At 58.9% G+C, this 17,221-nt stretch overlaps 4 protein-coding genes across 4 annotated transcripts; all 4 read left to right on the forward strand.

Moving 5' to 3' along the window:
* Positions 1 to 1,246: 1,246 nt before the first annotated feature.
* On the forward strand, positions 1,247 to 1,847 carry LOC135309936 (uncharacterized). The gene has a single exon (XM_064436666.1). It carries the CDS (start codon positions 1,278 to 1,280, stop codon positions 1,782 to 1,784), a length of 507 nt encoding a protein of 168 aa, XP_064292736.1. The 5' UTR covers positions 1,247 to 1,277; the 3' UTR covers positions 1,785 to 1,847.
* Positions 1,848 to 3,108: 1,261 nt separating this feature from the next.
* On the forward strand, positions 3,109 to 5,100 carry LOC135309941 (uncharacterized). The gene has a single exon (XM_064436672.1). It carries the CDS (start codon positions 3,109 to 3,111, stop codon positions 5,098 to 5,100), a length of 1,992 nt encoding a protein of 663 aa, XP_064292742.1.
* Positions 5,101 to 10,723: 5,623 nt separating this feature from the next.
* On the forward strand, positions 10,724 to 12,735 carry LOC128679510 (uncharacterized). The gene is made up of 2 exons (XM_053761802.1): positions 10,724 to 11,693; positions 11,756 to 12,735. Exons 1-2 carry the CDS (start codon positions 10,724 to 10,726, stop codon positions 12,733 to 12,735), a joined length of 1,950 nt encoding a protein of 649 aa, XP_053617777.1.
* LOC128679511 (uncharacterized) lies at positions 12,735 to 16,704 on the forward strand. The gene is made up of 2 exons (XM_064436673.1): positions 12,735 to 13,160; positions 16,681 to 16,704. Exons 1-2 carry the CDS (start codon positions 12,735 to 12,737, stop codon positions 16,702 to 16,704), a joined length of 450 nt encoding a protein of 149 aa, XP_064292743.1.
* Positions 16,705 to 17,221: the final 517 nt, after the last annotated feature.

A 17,221-nucleotide genomic window follows, 5' to 3' on the forward strand; every position in this document is an offset into this window, starting at 1 on the left:
GGTTAGGTTAGGTTAGGTTAGGTTAGGTTAGGTTAGGTTAGGTTAGGTTAGGTTAGGTTAGGTTAGGTTAGGTTAGGTTAGGTTAGGTTAGGTTAGGTTAGGTTAGGTTAGGTTAGGTTGTGCGACCTCTGGTCCTGCTGAGCGAGGCTGGGAAGGCCCTAGAGAGTGTTGTGGCCTCTCGCCTCGTTCGGCATGTGGAGGAAGGCCCGGGACCGCGTCTCTCTGACGTGCAGTACGGATTCCGGGCCAAGAGGTCCACCATCGACGCCCTCAGGCGTCTGCGGTCGGTGACGGAGGAGGCGGACAGAGAAGGCGAGGTGACCCTGGCGACGTCGTTAGACATCGCCAACGCCTTCAACAGTATCCCGCACTGTGTAATACGGGAGGCGCTCCGGTACTTCGGAGTGCCCTCGTACCTGCGGGGGCTGTTGGGGGCGTACCTGGAGGAGCGGGTCGTCCTGTACGAGGACAGGGGAGGTCAAATGGTCCGACGGGGCGTCGGGTGCGGTGTCCCGCAGGGGTCGATTCTCGGCCCTATCCTGTGGGACATCGCATACGATTGGGTCCTGCGGTGCCGGCTTCCCCCCGGGACGGGTGTCATCTGCTATGCGGATGACACTCTCTTCACGTCCCGGGGTGCGAATTTCGGTGAGGCGGCGCGGCTGGCCGAAACGGGCCTCGCCCTTTTGGTCGGCCGCATAGAGAGGTTGGGGCTTCGGGTCCGACTGGATAAGACCGAAGTCCTCCTCTTCCGCGGGGCCCGGACGCGAGGACCTCCCCCAGGGGCGCGCCTCCAGGTGGGTCATGAGGAGTTGAGGGTGAGTGCCCAGATGAAATACCTGGGCCTCATCCTCGACGGGAGATGGTCCTTTGTCCCCCACTTCCGAGAGCTGGGGCAAAGGATCATCAGGACGGCTGCGTCGCTGGGCCGACTCCTGCCCAATCTGGGTGGGCCCAGCGACGCTGTACGGAAGCTGTACTCCGGCGTGTGCCGGAGTATGGCGATGTACGGCGCCCCCGTTTGGGTGGACGCCCTTGCCGCGGAGAATAAGCGCCTTCTCCGGCAGGCGCAGAAGGTGATCGCGGTAAGGGCGATACGGGGGTACCGTACAGTGGCGTTCTCTGCGGCCACAGCCCTCGCGGGCGACCCGCCGTGGGAGTTGGTGGCGGAGGTGCTCGCCGAGGTTTACCACTTTGTGGCGAACAGGAGGGAAATCGGCGAGCACCCCTCGCCTGAGATGGTCCGGCGGGTCCGCTTGCGAGGGCAAGCGGAACTCATGCGGAGGTGGGAGGCAGACCTGGCGCGGGCAACGTACGGTGTACGCACAGTGGAGGCCCTGCGCCAGGTCCTGGAGAGATGGATGTTGAGGCGGCGCAAGCCTCTCACCTTCCGCATGACGCAGGTGCTCACCGGGCATGGCTGCTTCGGTGAGTACTTGCACCGCGTGGCCCAGCGGGAGACCGAGCCGGTCTGCCACGATTGTGGCGAGGCTCGGGACACTGCTCAACATGTTCTAGAGCAGTGTCCCAGGTGGAGTCGGCAGCGCCACGATCTGGTGGCAGTGCTCGGTGGAGTGGATCTGTCGCTCCCGAGTGTCGTCAATGCGATGCTCGGGAGTGACGGAGCCTGGGCGGCAGTGGCCTCCTTCTGTGAGACTGTTATGTCACAGAGGGAGGCCGAGGAAAGGAACCGCGAGGACCACCCCCTCGCGGAGCCGATCCGCAGAAGGCGGACGGGGGTGCGACGCAGGCGCTACCTTGCGCGCCTGCAGGCGCCCCCCTAAATCGGTGGGACTAGTCCCACCCGACGGCAGGGGTCCACCAGGTGTCGGTGGGCCCCTGAGAATGGTGAGTCCGGTCTCTGGCGAAAGAGACCGGCCAGTCGCTGAGGCGTCTTGTGTTAGATAGATCCGAGGCGCCTCCCTGTAAAGCGGCCGATGGCACCCGCAGGGGTTTAGTGGGTAGTCTGGGCTGGATAGCGGCCCAGGAGTCCCACACTCAGTGCGTAAATGCATTCCCCTGCGAAAACAAAAAAAAAAAAAAAAAAAGGTTAGGTTAGGTTAGGTTAGGTTAGGTTAGGTTAGGTTAGGTTAGGTTAGGTTAGGTTAGGTTAGGTTAGGTTAGGTTAGGTTAGGTTAGGTTAGGTTAGGTTAGGTTAGGTTAGGTTAGGTTAGGTTAGGTTAGGTTAGGTTAGGTTAGGTTAGGTTAGGTTAGGTTAGGTTAGGTTAGGTTAGGTTAGGTTAGGTTAGGTTAGGTTAGGTTAGGTTAGGTTAGGTTAGGTTAGGTTAGGTTAGGTTAGGTTAGGTTAGGTTAGGTTAGGTTAGGTTAGGTTAGGTTAGGTTAGGTTAGGTTAGGTTAGGTTAGGTTAGGTTAGGTTAGGTTAGGTTAGGTTAGGTTAGGTTAGGTTAGGTTAGGTTAGGTTAGGTTAGGTTAGGTTAGGTTAGGTTAGGTTAGGTTAGGTTAGGTTAGGTTAGGTTAGGTTAGGTTAGGTTAGGTTAGGTTAGGTTAGGTTAGGTTAGGTTAGGTTAGGTTAGGTTAGGTTAGGTTAGGTTAGGTTAGGTTAGGTTAGGTTAGGTTAGGTTAGGTTAGGTTAGGTTAGGTTAGGTTAGGTTAGGTTAGGTTAGGTTAGGTTAGGTTAGGTTAGGTTAGGTTAGGTTAGGTTAGGTTAGGTTAGGTTGGGGTGCTAAGTGCGGGAAACCTCCTCGAGTGCCCATTCCCTTGAACGTTTACCTCTCTCTCTTAATCCTCTTGGATTCGGTTAGAGCGGTGGCTGACAAGGGATTTGGGACGGTGCACCCTGGGCGGCAGCCAACAACTCTCCGTTATGCGGGGTCTTGTTGGTTGTTGGCCAATATCCTGCTAACCAGCCACTCTCTCCTGTCTGAACAATCAGACAGTGAGCAGCAGATGTGGCTTGCGCGGCGTTCAGGTCTTGGACGTGGACCTGCGTCGGGCAACTCGTTACCCCAAATACTGGGGCCGAGGGTGCTGTGCTATTAAAAGCCAGCGCCGCGAGGAAGAAAACCTCATCAAAAATAACCCCAATCCCAAGGTCTGGCGTGCCGATGGGATGAATGGCGGGGGGGGAACCCCGTCCCGAGCGCTCACATGAGTGTAGGAGGAGTCAGGGACCTCACCCTGATCAAAAAAGGAAAATATGAAATGGCGAGTGACAAAAACTATTTACCCCAGGAGGGTACCAGCTTCGCTGGAGAATCCCTCTCTGCATCTTCGGATGTGGACAGCCTCACCGTATCTGGGGGGGGCATCAACCGCCATAGGGACGCAAGTCCCTCTCAACAATCAGTCCAGACGGACTCTGACAACGACAGCGACTCTAGTCTCCCAGAGGCTTTGCTGAACGAGGAGAACAGAGGTGGCAGGGGTAGTGCTCCCCTGAAAAGGAAAGCACCGGAAGTATCAGGAGCTATGGAACGAGGTCCTAAAATCAACACCGCCATCAGGGGCCGGCCTCGCACACCAGGTATGCGGCGCACACAAGGCGCAACTGAAGGCCGTAAACGCGCCACTGTAGTGGACGAGCACTTGGGGGTGGTCCGGGCTGCTGCCAACAGGGTGCTCGAAGAAGCCGATAAGTCCGGAAACCTCAAAGGGACGGTGTGGCGGGCCATGAAAGAGTCCTGCCAACAAATATTGGAAGCTGCCGAGAAAATCGAGGCCCAACAGGTGGAATCGGAAGCAGTTCGAATACTCACAGCGGACAATAAAAGGATGAGGGAACAGCTAGAACTTCTACAGAAGGAAACAAAGGCGCTCCGTACGGCCTACTCCGAAAAGGCGGCTGCGCCTTTAACCTCAGGGACGGGAATCACAAGGACCGAAATCCAAGAAGTCCTTGCGGACTTTAAGGAATCCTTAGAAAGGGACCTGTTTCTGAGATTGGGGGGCATGGTTACGGATCGGCTTAAGGAGGCTGAAAAAAGGGGCATTCTTGCTCCCGAGCCGATTATGCGCCCGCCCCTTACGACAGATAAGAGGCCAAATGAGGTTGAACGCCAAAACCATGAAGAGGAACGGCCAACAACACTAATGTCATCCGCAAGACCTGGACCAGCGGCGCGAAATACAACCCGTCGCAGGCCACAGCCGCAGGAGGAAGAGCCACAGCCTGGCCCCTCTCAGACAACTGAAGCTCCTCTGACCAACCAGGAGAAGGAAGGATGGGCCACTGTGGTGAAAAAGAAAAAAGGCAAGAGGGGAAAAGGCAAGGGGCACGGAAAAAATTCCCCCCCTGACAAGCTGAAACCCACCCAAGCCCAGGTCCGAACCCCCGGGGTGTCTGCGAAGCCGCCACCTAAGAAAATGTTCACCCCACCAAAGTCGTCGGCGGTGGTGGTAACCCTACGGCCGGAATCCAAAATGGATTACAAAGCAGTTATGGCCAGGGTCACCACCCTTAAGCTACCGTCCATTGGGGTGGACCACGTGGCGGTAAGGAGAACTGCTACCGGGGCTCGCATTATTGAGATCCCCGGAGCTCACAGTGCGGTCTCCGCTGACACCCTGGCCGAAAAATTAAGGGAGATGGTGGGCGATGAAGCCCAAATATCACGGCCATATAAAACGGCACAAATAAAAATTTATGGCTTCGATGAGTCAGTGACCCAGGAGTCCCTAAAGGAAGCTGCAGCTGAAGCTGGAAACTGTCCACCGGGACAGATAAGGGTTGGCGCTATTCGCACGGCACCTGACCAGACCGGGGCGTCTATTCTAACTTGCCCTGTAGCAGCCGCCAACAATTTGATCAAAGCCGGACGCCTACTGGTCGGATGGTCGGCCGCCAAAATCAAGGGGCTCGAGGCCCTGCCCATGCGATGCTTCCGCTGCATGGGCTTGGGCCACACTAGGGCCCTCTGTCCGTCTCCGGTGGACAGATCCAATGTGTGCCACCGATGCGGCCAAACGGGCCACATGACGGTGGAATGTAGCGCCAAGGAGCCATGGTGTGCCGTGTGCCACGCCGCAAAGCTCCCGGCGGGGCACGTAATGGGGGGAAAGGCCTGCAACCCCCCACGCACCAGGGGTAAGACGGCCCTGGCTACGAGGGAGGTCTCGGAGGGTCGACTAATGGAACATTAATGCCAACACGACCCTCCCACCACCTGGAAGTTCTGCAGGCCAATGTCAACCACTGCGCCCGTGCCCAAGACCTCCTAGTCCAGCACGTGGCGGAGTGGGGCATTGGCGCTGCCATAGTGTCGGAACCCTATTACGTCCCCCCGCTTTCCAACTGGGCTGGCGACACTGAGGGGCTGGTGGCGGTTACTGCTCCCCAAATCGGAAACCACCCACCTCTCTCGAAAATTGTGAGTGGTAGAGGTTACGTGGCGGTGAGATGGGGAGTTATCGCAATAATTGCTGCATACTTCTCCCCCAACGAGCCGCTTCGTGACTTCGAAGACCTCCTTGAGAGAGTGGGTAGGACGATCGGGAGCATAGCGCCGACACCTGTCATGCTGATGGGAGACCTCAACGCGAAACACACGGCATGGGGTTCTCCCGTCGCCAGCCCAAGGGGGGAAGCCCTCTATGACTGGGCGGTGGGAGTGGGGCTTGAAGTCCTAAACCGGGGCAACGCCGCTACCTGTGTGCGGCGGAACGGGGAGTCGATAGTTGATGTGACGTTTGCGACCCCGGCCATTGCCGCGCGGGTGGCGAATTGGCGTGTCCTGGAGGATGTCGAGACCCTCTCCGACCATTTATATATAAGGACGACGGTCTCCAACATGCCCTGTTCCCAAATGCCCGGTCGGGACGAGGGGGGGCGGCAAGGGTTCCCCAGGTGGAATATGGCAAGTCTCGACAGGGACCTGGCTGAAGAGGCTGCCATGATTATCGAATGGAGAGAACCCACACCAAGCCGGTCCCTTGGTGTGGAGGAAAGGGCAATAGGCTTTCGCGTGTCACTCACTGAGGTGTGTGACGCATCCATGAGGAGGTCCGGCCCGTTGCCTGCAAAGGCGCGGGTTCACTGGTGGTCGGAGGACATTGCTGAACTCCGACGTCTCAGTAACCGCGCCCGTCGTAACTACACCCGATGCAGGCGGCGACGGAACTGGGTAGCTGGAGAGGAGGAGCGACTCCATGCTGCCCTCCAGGAGGCTAAAAAATCCCTGTCGATGGCAATCACTAAGGCTAAGGAGGAAGCCCACGAGGCGTTTCTGGCCACACTCGACAGGGACCCGTGGGGGAGGCCATATAGGGTAGTGCGCAACAAGATGCGCCACGCCCCCCCCACAGCCTCCTTAGAGCCGGATCTCCTTAATAGGATTGTCGAAGGCCTATTCCCAACGGCCCAAACATTCGTTCCTCCGAGAATGTCGGCCCCCGAGCGGGAGTCCATCACGACGGAAGTGCCACCGGTGACGACTGAGGAATTTGACCAGGGAGTAGCGCGCCTAATGGCCTGCAAAAAGGCCCCTGGCCCAGATGGCGTCCCTGGTCTGGTTCTACCGGTGGCCTTAAAACACCTGGGGAGCCGTCTCAGACAGCTCTTTGATGACTGTTTGTCATCAGGACGGTTCCCCAAACCGTGGAAGGAGGGCAAGCTCTGCCTACTCAGGAAGGAGAGCCGGCCCGAGGACTCCCCCTCGGGGTGGAGGCCCCTACTGATGCTGGATGAAACCGGGAAAATGCTAGAACGCATTGTGGCCAACCGGATCATCCAGCATCTGGAAAATGTCGGGCCCAACGTGTCGCACCGCCAGTACGGATTCAGAAAAGGGCGGTCGACCGTTGACGCGATAGGGGCCCTCCGAATATTCTCGGAGGACGCAATGGAACGGAAGGGAGGGGCCGTGGGTGTCTCGCTGGACATAGCGAATGCCTTCGGCTCCCTCCCATATGAGGTAATAGAGGAGGCACTCAAATACCATGGGGTGCCCCTCTACCTCAGGAACCTCGTAGGGCACTACCTTACTGAGAGGGTGGTGCTCTACGAGGACAGAGAAGGCGTAAAATCCAAGGCGATGACCTGCGGTGTTCCCCAGGGGTCTGTTCTAGGGCCTCTGCTATGGAACATCGGCTTCGACTGGGCCATCCGCGGGGCCCTGCTCCCCCGGATGACTGTCATCTGCTATGCAGATGACACGATGGTGGCCATCTGGGGAGAGAAGCTGGAGAGCACCCTCAGGGCAGCCGCAGTCGCAGCAGACCTGATGGTCACCCGCGTCAGGCTGCTGGGGCTCAGGGTGGCCCTCAACAAGTGTGAGGTCATCGCCTTCGGAAGCAGGGGATGGAAGCCGCCTGAGGGCGCGTCCATATCCATCGGTGGGGAACGAGTCCAGGTGAAACCGCATATCAAGTACCTGGGTATCATCCTGGACTCACGCTGGAACTTCCGGGAGCACTTCAAACGACTGGCTCCCCGGATAGTCGGTGCTGCGTCGGCCATGGGCCGGCTGCTGCCCAATGTTGGAGGGCCCAGTGCCCCGTGCCGCAAGCTATATGCGGGTGTAACCCGAAGCATGGCATTGTACGGGGCACCAATCTGGGCAGATAGGCTCTCCAAAGCCAACGTGGCCCAGCTGCGGAGGCCACAGAGAGTGGTGGCCAATCGCATAGCTCGGGCCTACGTAACGGTGGCATGGGCGGCGGCGTGTGCACTGGCTGGCACCCCACCGTGGGATATGGACGCTAAGGTTCAGGCGGAAGTATATTGGGAGCGGGCAAGGAGGCGAGCTGTGGGGGAAAGGCCCGCCCCAAGAGAATTAAGGACTGTCCGTCAGTTGGCCGTAGACAGGTTGAAAGAGCGATGGCGAGTAGAGCTGGAAAACTCCCCGTATGGTGTTCGAACCATCGGGGCGCTCCTCCCATCGCTCGAGGAATGGATGGAAAGAACGTACGGCCAACTGACGTACAGGATGACGCAGGTGATGACCGGACACGGGTGCTTCGGTCATTACCTGCACAGAATAGGAAAGGAGGAAACCCCGGTCTGTCATGAGTGTGGGGAGCCGGATGACACGGCCCAACACACTCTGGCAGACTGCGGGAAATGGACCGAGGAGAGGGTGGCCCTAGCAGTGGCCCTAGGAGGAGGAGGCCTGGATCTCTCGCTGCACAACGTCATCAGCAAGATGTTGAGCGGCGAGGGACGCTGGGATGCAGTATACTCCTTCTGCGAAACGGTAATGTCGCAGAAGGAGGCTGCTGAAAGGGAGCGCGAGGCACGAGCGCATGCCCCTCCCCATCGGCGAGGACGAAGAGGCAGGCGGCGGGCACAATATGCCCGTCGTCTGCTAGGATAGTGCCGTGAGGCAACGCCGGGGGGCGTCGTGGTAGAATGTTCGCGATCCCATGGCGCCCCCAATAACGGCCGGTGCGGACACGCCGCAGGGGGGTTTAGTGGGTAGTCCGGGCTAGGCCTGGGAGTCCCACACTCCCCGGGAACAGTGTCCCCGGGGGCCGGTGCCTAAATGCATTCCCCCCTGCGAAAAAAAAAAAAAAAAAAAAAAAAAAAAAAAAAGGTTAGGTTAGGTTAGGTTAGGTTAGGTTAGGTTAGGTTAGGTTAGGTTAGGTTAGGTTAGGTTAGGTTAGGTTAGGTTAGGTTAGGTTAGGTTAGGTTAGGTTAGGTTAGGTTAGGTTAGGTTAGGTTAGGTTAGGTTAGGTTAGGTTAGGTTAGGTTAGGTTAGGTTAGGTTAGGTTAGGTTAGGTTAGGTTAGGTTAGGTTAGGTTAGGTTAGGTTAGGTTAGGTTAGGTTAGGTTAGGTTAGGTTAGGTTAGGTTAGGTTAGGTTAGGTTAGGTTAGGTTAGGTTAGGTTAGGTTAGGTTAGGTTAGGTTAGGTTAGGTTAGGTTAGGTTAGGTTAGGTTAGGTTAGGTTAGGTTAGGTTAGGTTAGGTTAGGTTAGGTTAGGTTAGGTTAGGTTAGGTTAGGTTAGGTTAGGTTAGGTTAGGTTAGGTTTACGGTGCGCCGCTGTCCCTATCCTCTGCGGCCGAATAAGACGGAGAGCCGCTGCCTCCGGTCTGCTTCCGGACTGGATGGCGTGCGGCTCGCCTTGGTGGTTGGGGGCGCGCCTGCGGGCGCCCCCCCCTGAATCGGTGGGACAAAGGTCCCACCCGGCGGCAGGGGTCCTCCAGATGTCGGAGGGCCCCTGAGAGTGGAGAGTCCGGTCTCTGGTGAAAGAGACCGGCCAGTCGCTGAGGCGCCTTGTGCTAGTTAGATCCGAGGCGCCTCTTTGTAAAGCGGCCGATGGCATCCGCAGGGGTTTAGTGGGTAGTCTGGGCCGATTAGCTGCCCAGGAGTCCCACACTCAGTGCGTAAATGCATTCCCCTGCGAAAACAAAAAAAAAAAAAAAAAAAAAAAAAAGGTTAGGTTAGGTTAGGTTAGGTTAGGTTAGGTTAGGTTAGGTTAGGTTAGGTTAGGTTAGGTTAGGTTAGGTTAGGTTAGGTTAGGTTAGGTTGGCTCGATGATTTGAAGGTTTGCTTCTGTCACTTGATCTTTGATTCGGTGATAGCGGCGGCTGACAAGTTATTGGGCTGGTGCACCCTGGGCGACGGTTAATAACTCCCCGTTTAGGGGTCTTGTTAGCCGTTGGCAAATGTCCTGGCAACTGGTGGTGGGTTACCCATGTCGGGTAACCCAGGTTGGAGAGCCAATTGGCTCAGTGGCTGTGAGAGAAGAGGGCTAAGCCCTCTACTCTTACAGCCGTGGTAGGGGTCGCGGGGGAAGAGGAGGGGTTGGTATTACGGTGCGCCGCTCTCCCTATCCTCCGCGACCAGGCGCGGCCATGGCGCAAACATGGTGATCGGTGGGGCCGCAGAGGAGGAGGACTGCCGGTATTACGGTGCGCCGCTGTCCCTATCCTCTGCGGCCGAATGAGGCGCGGCCATGGCGCAGGCATGGTGGTCGGTGGGGCCGCAGAGGAGGAGGACTGCCGGTATTACGGTGCGCCGCTGTCCCTATCCTCTGCGGCCGAATAAGACGGAGAGCCGCTGCCTCCGGTCTGCTTCCGGACTGGATGGCGTGCGGCTCGCCTTGGTGGTTGGGGGCGCGCCTGCGGGCGCCCCCCTGAATCGGTGGGACAAGGGTCCCACCCGGCGGCAGGGGTCCTCCAGATGTCGGAGGGCCCCTGAGAGTGGAGAGTCCGGTCTCTGGTGATAGAGACCGGCCAGTCGCTGAGGCGCCTTGTGCTAGTTAGATCCGAGGCGCCTCTTTGTAAAAAGCGGCCGATGGCATCCGCAGGGGTTTAGTGGGTAGTCTGGGCCGATTAGCTGCCCAGGAGTCCCACACTCAGTGCGTAAATGCATTCCCCTGCGAAAACAAAAAAAAAAAAAAAAAAAAAAAAAAGGTTAGGTTAGGTTAGGTTAGGTTAGGTTAGGTTAGGTTAGGTTAGGTTAGGTTAGGTTAGGTTAGGTTAGGTTAGGTTAGGTTAGGTTAGGTTGGGGAACCACCCCACAGTGCTTGCGTCCACGTCGCGTTCCCCGGGCAACGTCGCGTCCTAACCACCGTAACGGAGTGGTTAGGCCGACGGCTAAAGTGCACTGTGCAGAAGGAGCAATTTGCGAACTGTGAAGAATGTCGTCTAATGACCAAATAATGAGGGACGCCCGCGGGCGTTTCCTGAAAAAAGGCCCTTCTCAGGGCCACCCAAAAGGCCCTTCTCAGGGCCACCCAAAAGGCCCTTCTCAGGGCCACCCAAAAGGCCCTTATCAGGGCCACCCAAAAGGCCCTTCTCAGGGCCAAACAAAGGGAAGGGGGGAAATGGAATGTTCAGGGTCTGAACATTCCGCTGGGGAGGAAACTGACGGGAGTGGCCTCGCTGTGGGCCAAGAGAGGATGGGGAGCCTGTTGGGAAGTGCGGGCTCCATCACCTCGTTGTCGGAGTCGGTGCTGGGCAACAAGCGCCTCTATTCTGAGGTGGCGACTGGTTCCGGCACCGACACTGAGGTCGGTGTGCCACGGGCACAGTCAGTGGCGAAGAGGGGCAAGGCTCGGGGTGCCTCGCACCTGACGAGGGCCCGGGCTGAAGCGAGGAGGAGTCAGGAGGAGGATGCCGAGGCTTCCTTCTCGGCCTCTCTAGGGGCTCGGGCCTTCCGGAGGGGAGGACCCCTGAATGGTGGGGACGATGATGTGGTGGTGGCCCCCATTGATGCGCGGGACTTTGGGGCCATGGGTGCTGATGGACTCATGGCCACTGCGGTGGAGAGGCTGGGTATTATAACCAGCCTCGTCGGGAAGACTGCCGCCCTCAAGGGGGGCTTCAGCTCCAAAATTATGCGGGCCTCCTCGGATATCAGGGATATCGTGGACACCCTGGTGGCGCGCAGCGAGTCGGACGAAGTTCGACGCCTTAAGGCCGATAATGGTCGCCTCCAAAGGGAGGTGGCCATTATGAAGGCTGAGGTCGCTGCGCTCCGCCGGGGGTTCGAGGAGGCTCGCCGTGAGGCTGCTCAGGCTGCGCGGACGGTGCAGCGGCAGGCTGCTCCAGTGGAGGATGAGCTGGAGCAGAGGATGGCCAGATTGATTGATGGCCGTCTGGCAGCGCTAGGACTGGCTGGGTGTCCTCGGAGTGCCACTCGTCCACCTCTGGCGGGTGACAACTCCGAGGTGGCGAGGGCTGCAAGGACGGCCATTGAGGAGGCCTCCGGTCTGGGTCCGGCACCGCGGCCTGAGCAGCCGGTGGAGTTGGAGGTTCGGGCCCCTGCACGCCCGGCCTCTGAGAGGCGGGGTTGTAAGGGGGTAGGTGCTGGGGGAGTGACAGAGTGGGGGCCCTTCGGGCCGTCGCCTCAACAGCTGTGGTCGACGAATGCCCGGAGCTCCCCTGGGTCGAAGTCCGGGGGAGGAGGGGGAAGGGGAAGGGCGTGGGAAAGAAGTCCCAGCCCAAACCTGCGGAGCGACCGGCGGCGGCCCCAACAAAGGCCACTGCAACGGCGCCCAAGGCACCCCCCAGGGCGGCGCCAGCGAGGGCGGCCAAGCTGTCGGCCCCTAGCTCCTCGGCTGTAATTCTCAAGTTACAGCCGGAGGCAGCGCAAAAAGGGGCCACATACAGCTCCGCCCTCCTCAAGGCCGAGCAGGCGGTGAGCCTGGAGGGGCTAGGAATCGGCTCGCTTCGGATTCGCCCGAGTGCGACCGGAGCGAGGCTAATCGAGGTCTCTGGCCCCTCCAACTCAGACAAGGCAGATGCGCTTGCATCGGCCTTGAAGGCGGCCCTTTCCGGCGTCGCGGACGTTTCCAGGCCCGTCAAAACCGCGGACTTCCGCGTGACGGGCCTGAATGATGCGGCAACGGCGCAGCGGATAAAGGCTGCGGTCGCGCAAGCCGGGAGCTGCACGGAGGACCAGGTCTGGGTGGGTGAAATCCGCTCAGACTGGCGGGGCTCTGGCTCTGCCCTGATGCGCTGCCCGGTCACGACGGCTAAAAAGCTGATCGAGGCGGGCAGCCTCACGGTAGGCTGGAGTCGAGTGCAGCTCCGGCACCTGGAGGCGCGCCCCATGCACTGCTACAAGTGCATGGGGAAGGGGCACACCGCATCGCTGTGCCCCTCGCAGACGGACCGCAGCCGGCTCTGCTATAGGTGCGGGGAGGCAGGGCATTTGTCCGCCTCCTGCACAGCGGAGCCCCGCTGCGCGGTATGCCGCGACGCCGGCAAGCCGGCGGGCCACGTGATGGGGGGTAGGGCCTGCAACCCACCCCCGATCCGAGGGAAAGGGCCGTCCCCTCCTCCGCGCGAGGGAAGGCAAGGGGAGGCGCCAGTCGGCCAAATGGAGGAGTGATGGGGGTCACCTTCCTCCAGGCCAACCTCAACCACTCCGCTAGGGCGCAGGATCTCCTCCTGCAATCCATGGCGGAGTGGGATTTGGATGTCGCGGTGGTCGCGGAGCCGTACGCGGTTCCCTCCCTGCCCCACTGGGCGGGGGATCTGGATGGCCTCGTGGCCATCGTGGCTAGGCCTGGTGCCGCCCCTCCCCTCGCGATTAAGAAGAGAGGGAACGGCTTTGTGGTGGCGGTTCGGGGAGAGTACGCCATAATTGGTGTTTACTTCTCCCCGAACCGGGATTTGCCGGCCCTGGAGCGGTTCTTGGATGCTCTGGGGCCGGAAATAAGGCGGTTAGCGCCCCTAAAGGTCTTCGTGGCCGGTGACTTCAACGCCAAATCAACGGCGTGGGGGAACCCGGCCACGGAGCCCAAGGGGCGAAAGGTGGAAGAGTGGGCGCTGGCCGCGGGTCTGTCTCTCCTAAACAGGGGGACAGCCCACACGTGCGTGCGACGGACGGGCGGATCGGTGGTGGACCTGACGTTCGCCACCCCCTCCGCCGCGCGCTCCGTGTCGGACTGGAGGGTGGAAGGGGGGGTGGAGACACTCTCGGACCACTTGTATATTCGGTTCGAGGTGTCGGCCGCCCCCCAATGTCAGGCGGCATCATCGTCCCGGGTGCGCAGCCGGTTCCCGCGCTGGGCCCTTACGCGGCTTGACCGGGAGCTGGCGGAAGAGGCGGCCATCGTCGGCCGCTGGAGCCTCCCGCCTCTAGACGGAATGGGGGTGGACGACGCGGCTGACCGTCTCGGCGACGCTTTCACAGCGGTGTGCCGGGCGGCCATGCCAAGCGTAGGTCGAGCCCCCCCTAGGCGGGCGGTCTATTGGTGGTCGGCGGAGATTGCCGCCCTTCGCGTCGCCTGCAACGCGGCCCGAAGGGCCTATAGTCGAAGCAGGCGGCGCAGTCCCCGGGACGAGGAGAGGGATGGTCAGCTGTATGCGGTGTATGTGGAAAACCGTAAGGAGCTGCAGCTGGCCATCGGTCGGGCCAAGGAGGAAGCCTTCGAGGAGCTGGTGGAGGGTATCGAAAGAGACCCATGGGGCCGGCCGTATAAGTGGGCGCGAGACAAATTGCGCCCACAGGCGACTCCGCTAACGGAGACCCTTCAGCCAGCTCTGCTGGGGGAGATTGTCGGGGATCTATTCCCCGGCAATCCGCGAGGGTTTTCTCCTCCGAGGATGGCCCGACAGCCGCCTGACGCGGAGGGAGAAGAGGTGGAGGCGGATCCGCCTCCCGTCACCGACGTCGAAATGGAGGTGGTCCTCGACCGCCTCCAGACAAGGAAGAGGGCACCGGGTCCAGACGGGGTGCACGGGAAAGTGCTTGCGCTGATTCTCGTGCACCTCGGGGAGGAGTTTCGGGGGCTGCTCAACCGCTGTCTGCGAGAGGGGCAGTTCCCGAAATTATGGAAGGAGGGCCGGCTCTGCCTTATTCCGAAGGGGAGCCGGCCCTTGGACTCGGCTTCGGCGGTGCGACCTCTGGTCCTGCTGAGCGAGGCTGGGAAGGCCCTAGAGAGTGTTGTGGCCTCTCGCCTCGTTCGGCATGTGGAGGAAGGCCCGGGACCGCGTCTCTCTGACGTGCAGTACGGATTCCGGGCCAAGAGGTCCACCATCGACGCCCTCAGGCGTCTGCGGTCGGTGACGGAGGAGGCGGATCGAGAAGGCGAGGTGACCCTGGCGACGTCGTTAGACATCGCCAACGCCTTCAACAGTATCCCGCACTGTGTAATACGGGAGGCGCTCCGGTACTTCGGAGTGCCCTCGTACCTGCGGGGGCTGTTGGGGGCGTACCTGGAGGAGCGGGTCGTCCTGTACGAGGACAGGGGAGGTCAAATGGTCCGGCGGGGCGTCGGGTGCGGTGTCCCGCAGGGGTCGATTCTCGGCCCTATCCTGTGGGACATCGCATACGATTGGGTCCTGCGGTGCCGGCTTCCCCCCGGGACGGGTGTCATCTGCTATGCGGATGACACTCTCTTCACGTCCCGGGGTGCGAATTTCGGTGAGGCGGCGCGGCTGGCCGAAACGGGCCTCGCCCTTTTGGTCGGCCGCATAGAGAGGCTGGGGCTTCGGGTCCGACTGGATAAGACCGAAGTCCTCCTCTTCCGCGGGGCCCGGACGCGAGGACCTCCCCCAGGGGCGCGCCTCCAGGTGGGTCATGAGGAGTTGAGGGTGAGTGCCCAGATGAAATACCTGGGCCTCATCCTCGACGGGAGATGGTCCTTTGTCCCCCACTTCCGAGAGCTGGGGCAAAGGATCATCAGGACGGCTGCGTCGCTGGGCCGACTCCTGCCCAATCTGGGTGGGCCCAGCGACGCTGTACGGAAGCTGTACTCCGGCGTGTGCCGGAGTATGGCGATGTACGGCGCCCCCGTTTGGGTGGACGCCCTTGCCGCGGAGAATAAGCGCCTTCTCCGGCAGGCGCAGAAGGTGATCGCGGTAAGGGCGATACGGGGGTACCGTACAGTGGCGTTCTCTGCGGCCACAGCCCTCGCGGGCGACCCGCCGTGGGAGTTGGTGGCGGAGGTGCTCGCCGAGGTTTACCACTTTGTGGCGAACAGGAGGGAAATCGGCGAGCACCCCTCGCCTGAGATGGTCCGGCGGGTCCGCTTGCGAGGGCAAGCGGAACTCATGCGGAGGTGGGAGGCAGACCTGGCGCGGGCAACGTACGGTGTACGCACAGTGGAGGCCCTGCGCCAGGTCCTGGAGAGATGGATGTTGAGGCGGCGCAAGCCTCTCACCTTCCGCATGACGCAGGTGCTCACCGGGCATGGCTGCTTCGGTGAGTACTTGCACCGCGTGGCCCAGCGGGAGACCGAGCCGGTCTGCCACGATTGTGGCGAGGCTCGGGACACTGCTCAACATGTTCTAGAGCAGTGTCCCAGGTGGAGTCGGCAGCGCCACGATCTGGTGACAGTGCTCGGTGGAGTGGATCTGTCGCTCCCGAGTGTCGTCAATGCGATGCTCGGGAGTGACGGAGCCTGGGCGGCAGTGGCCTCCTTCTGTGAGACTGTTATGTCACAGAGGGAGGCCGAGGAAAGGAACCGCGAGGACCACCCCCTCGCGGAGCCGATCCGCAGAAGGCGGACGGGGGTGCGACGCAGGCGCTACCTTGCGCGCCTGCAGGCGCCCCCCTAAATTGGTGGGACTAGTCCCACCCGACGGCAGGGGTCCACCAGGTGTCGGTGGGCCCCTGAGAATGGTGAGTCCGGTCTCTGGCGAAAGAGACCGGCCAGTCGCTGAGGCGTCTTGTGTTAGATAGATCCGAGGCGCCTCCCTGTAAAGCGGCCGATGGCACCCGCAGGGGTTTAGTGGGTAGTCTGGGCTGGATAGCGGCCCAGGAGTCCCACACTCAGTGCGTAAATGCATTCCCCTGCGAAAACAAAAAAAAAAAAAAAAGGTTAGGTTAGGTTAGGTTAGGTTAGGTTAGGTTAGGTTAGGTTAGGTTAGGTTAGGTTAGGTTAGGTTAGGTTAGGTTAGGTTAGGTTAGGTTAGGTTAGGTTAGGTTAGGTTAGGTTAGGTTAGGTTAGGTTAGGTTAGGTTAGGTTAGGTTAGGTTAGGTTAGGTTAGGTTAGGTTAGGTTAGGTTAGGTTAGGTTTTTTTTTAGATTTCTCCTGGATGCTACACGACATCCGGGAGGAATTTATTATCGAGCATTATTACAGAGTTTCTTACATAATATATATCGTAGTTTTACATAAGCAATTGTCTTTGATTTTACAGTTTTGTTGCCTCTGCGATTTGATACAGTGGCGTTTATTTTATAATCACTTAATTATTAATCTAGTTACAATTGTAGGTTAAATTTTTTCAAGTTAGTTAGTATGCTGTGTAAATGGTTGCTAATGTCTTGATGGTGGAGTCTCGGTGATGAATTTGATATAGGTCATATGGGTCTATCTTGTAGATCCTGGCTACTTCTTTGTGTTAGTTTCTTGATTTGTAAAATTTTGGGCAGTGTTCTATTAGGTGTTTCGTGGGTTGTATGCTAGGTTATAAGTTGAGTAGTTTCAAAATTCGGTGCTATTTTTTTCTGTAATTTTTCTTAATTGTTCTAAACTTGGGAAGAATTTGTTAATGTGATGGCCTGTTATTTCCTGTAATCCATTATTAGTTGTGTTACCGCTATGTTACTGTTGGAGGATTGTGCCATTCCGAGGGTTGAAATTTTGTTTTTAATGAGGATTGCTGCTTTAACTTTTTGAAAATATTGAATGAATTCGTGGTGCGTGCGGTAGCTCTTCATGAGGTTTATTTGGAGGAATTTCGTTTCTGTTTAATATCCAAAGTCAGTGGCTTCTTCTATTCTGTTTATGGCTGCCCTTATTCTAGGGCACAGCTTATGGTCGGTTGCGGAGTGGTTTAGGTTGAGTTGTGTGTCTTGGATGTTCCTTATTTGGCCTTTGCCTGCACAGTTGTAACAGCAGGCTGATTCTGGAGTGTTCTTG

The sequence above is a fragment of the Plodia interpunctella genome, chromosome 21, assembly GCF_027563975.2.
Source record: "Plodia interpunctella isolate USDA-ARS_2022_Savannah chromosome 21, ilPloInte3.2, whole genome shotgun sequence".
Classification (NCBI taxonomy): domain Eukaryota; kingdom Metazoa; phylum Arthropoda; class Insecta; order Lepidoptera; family Pyralidae; genus Plodia; species Plodia interpunctella.

Bases quoted from the DNA above. Each gene is read 5' to 3' on its own strand.
- LOC135309936 (XM_064436666.1), top strand. From the start codon at position 1,278: ATGCGGAGGTGGGAGGCAGACCTGGCGCGGGCAACGTACGGTGTACGC.
- LOC135309941 (XM_064436672.1), top strand. From the start codon at position 3,109: ATGAGTGTAGGAGGAGTCAGGGACCTCACCCTGATCAAAAAAGGAAAA.
- LOC128679510 (XM_053761802.1), top strand. From the start codon at position 10,724: ATGGAATGTTCAGGGTCTGAACATTCCGCTGGGGAGGAAACTGACGGG. The intron at 11,694-11,755 runs GTAAGGGGGTAG...TCGCCTCAACAG, and splicing joins GGCCTCTGAGAGGCGGGGTT to CTGTGGTCGACGAATGCCCG.
- LOC128679511 (XM_064436673.1), top strand. From the start codon at position 12,735: ATGGGGGTCACCTTCCTCCAGGCCAACCTCAACCACTCCGCTAGGGCG. The intron at 13,161-16,680 runs GTGGAAGAGTGG...TCTATCTTGTAG, and splicing joins CGGAGCCCAAGGGGCGAAAG to ATCCTGGCTACTTCTTTGTG.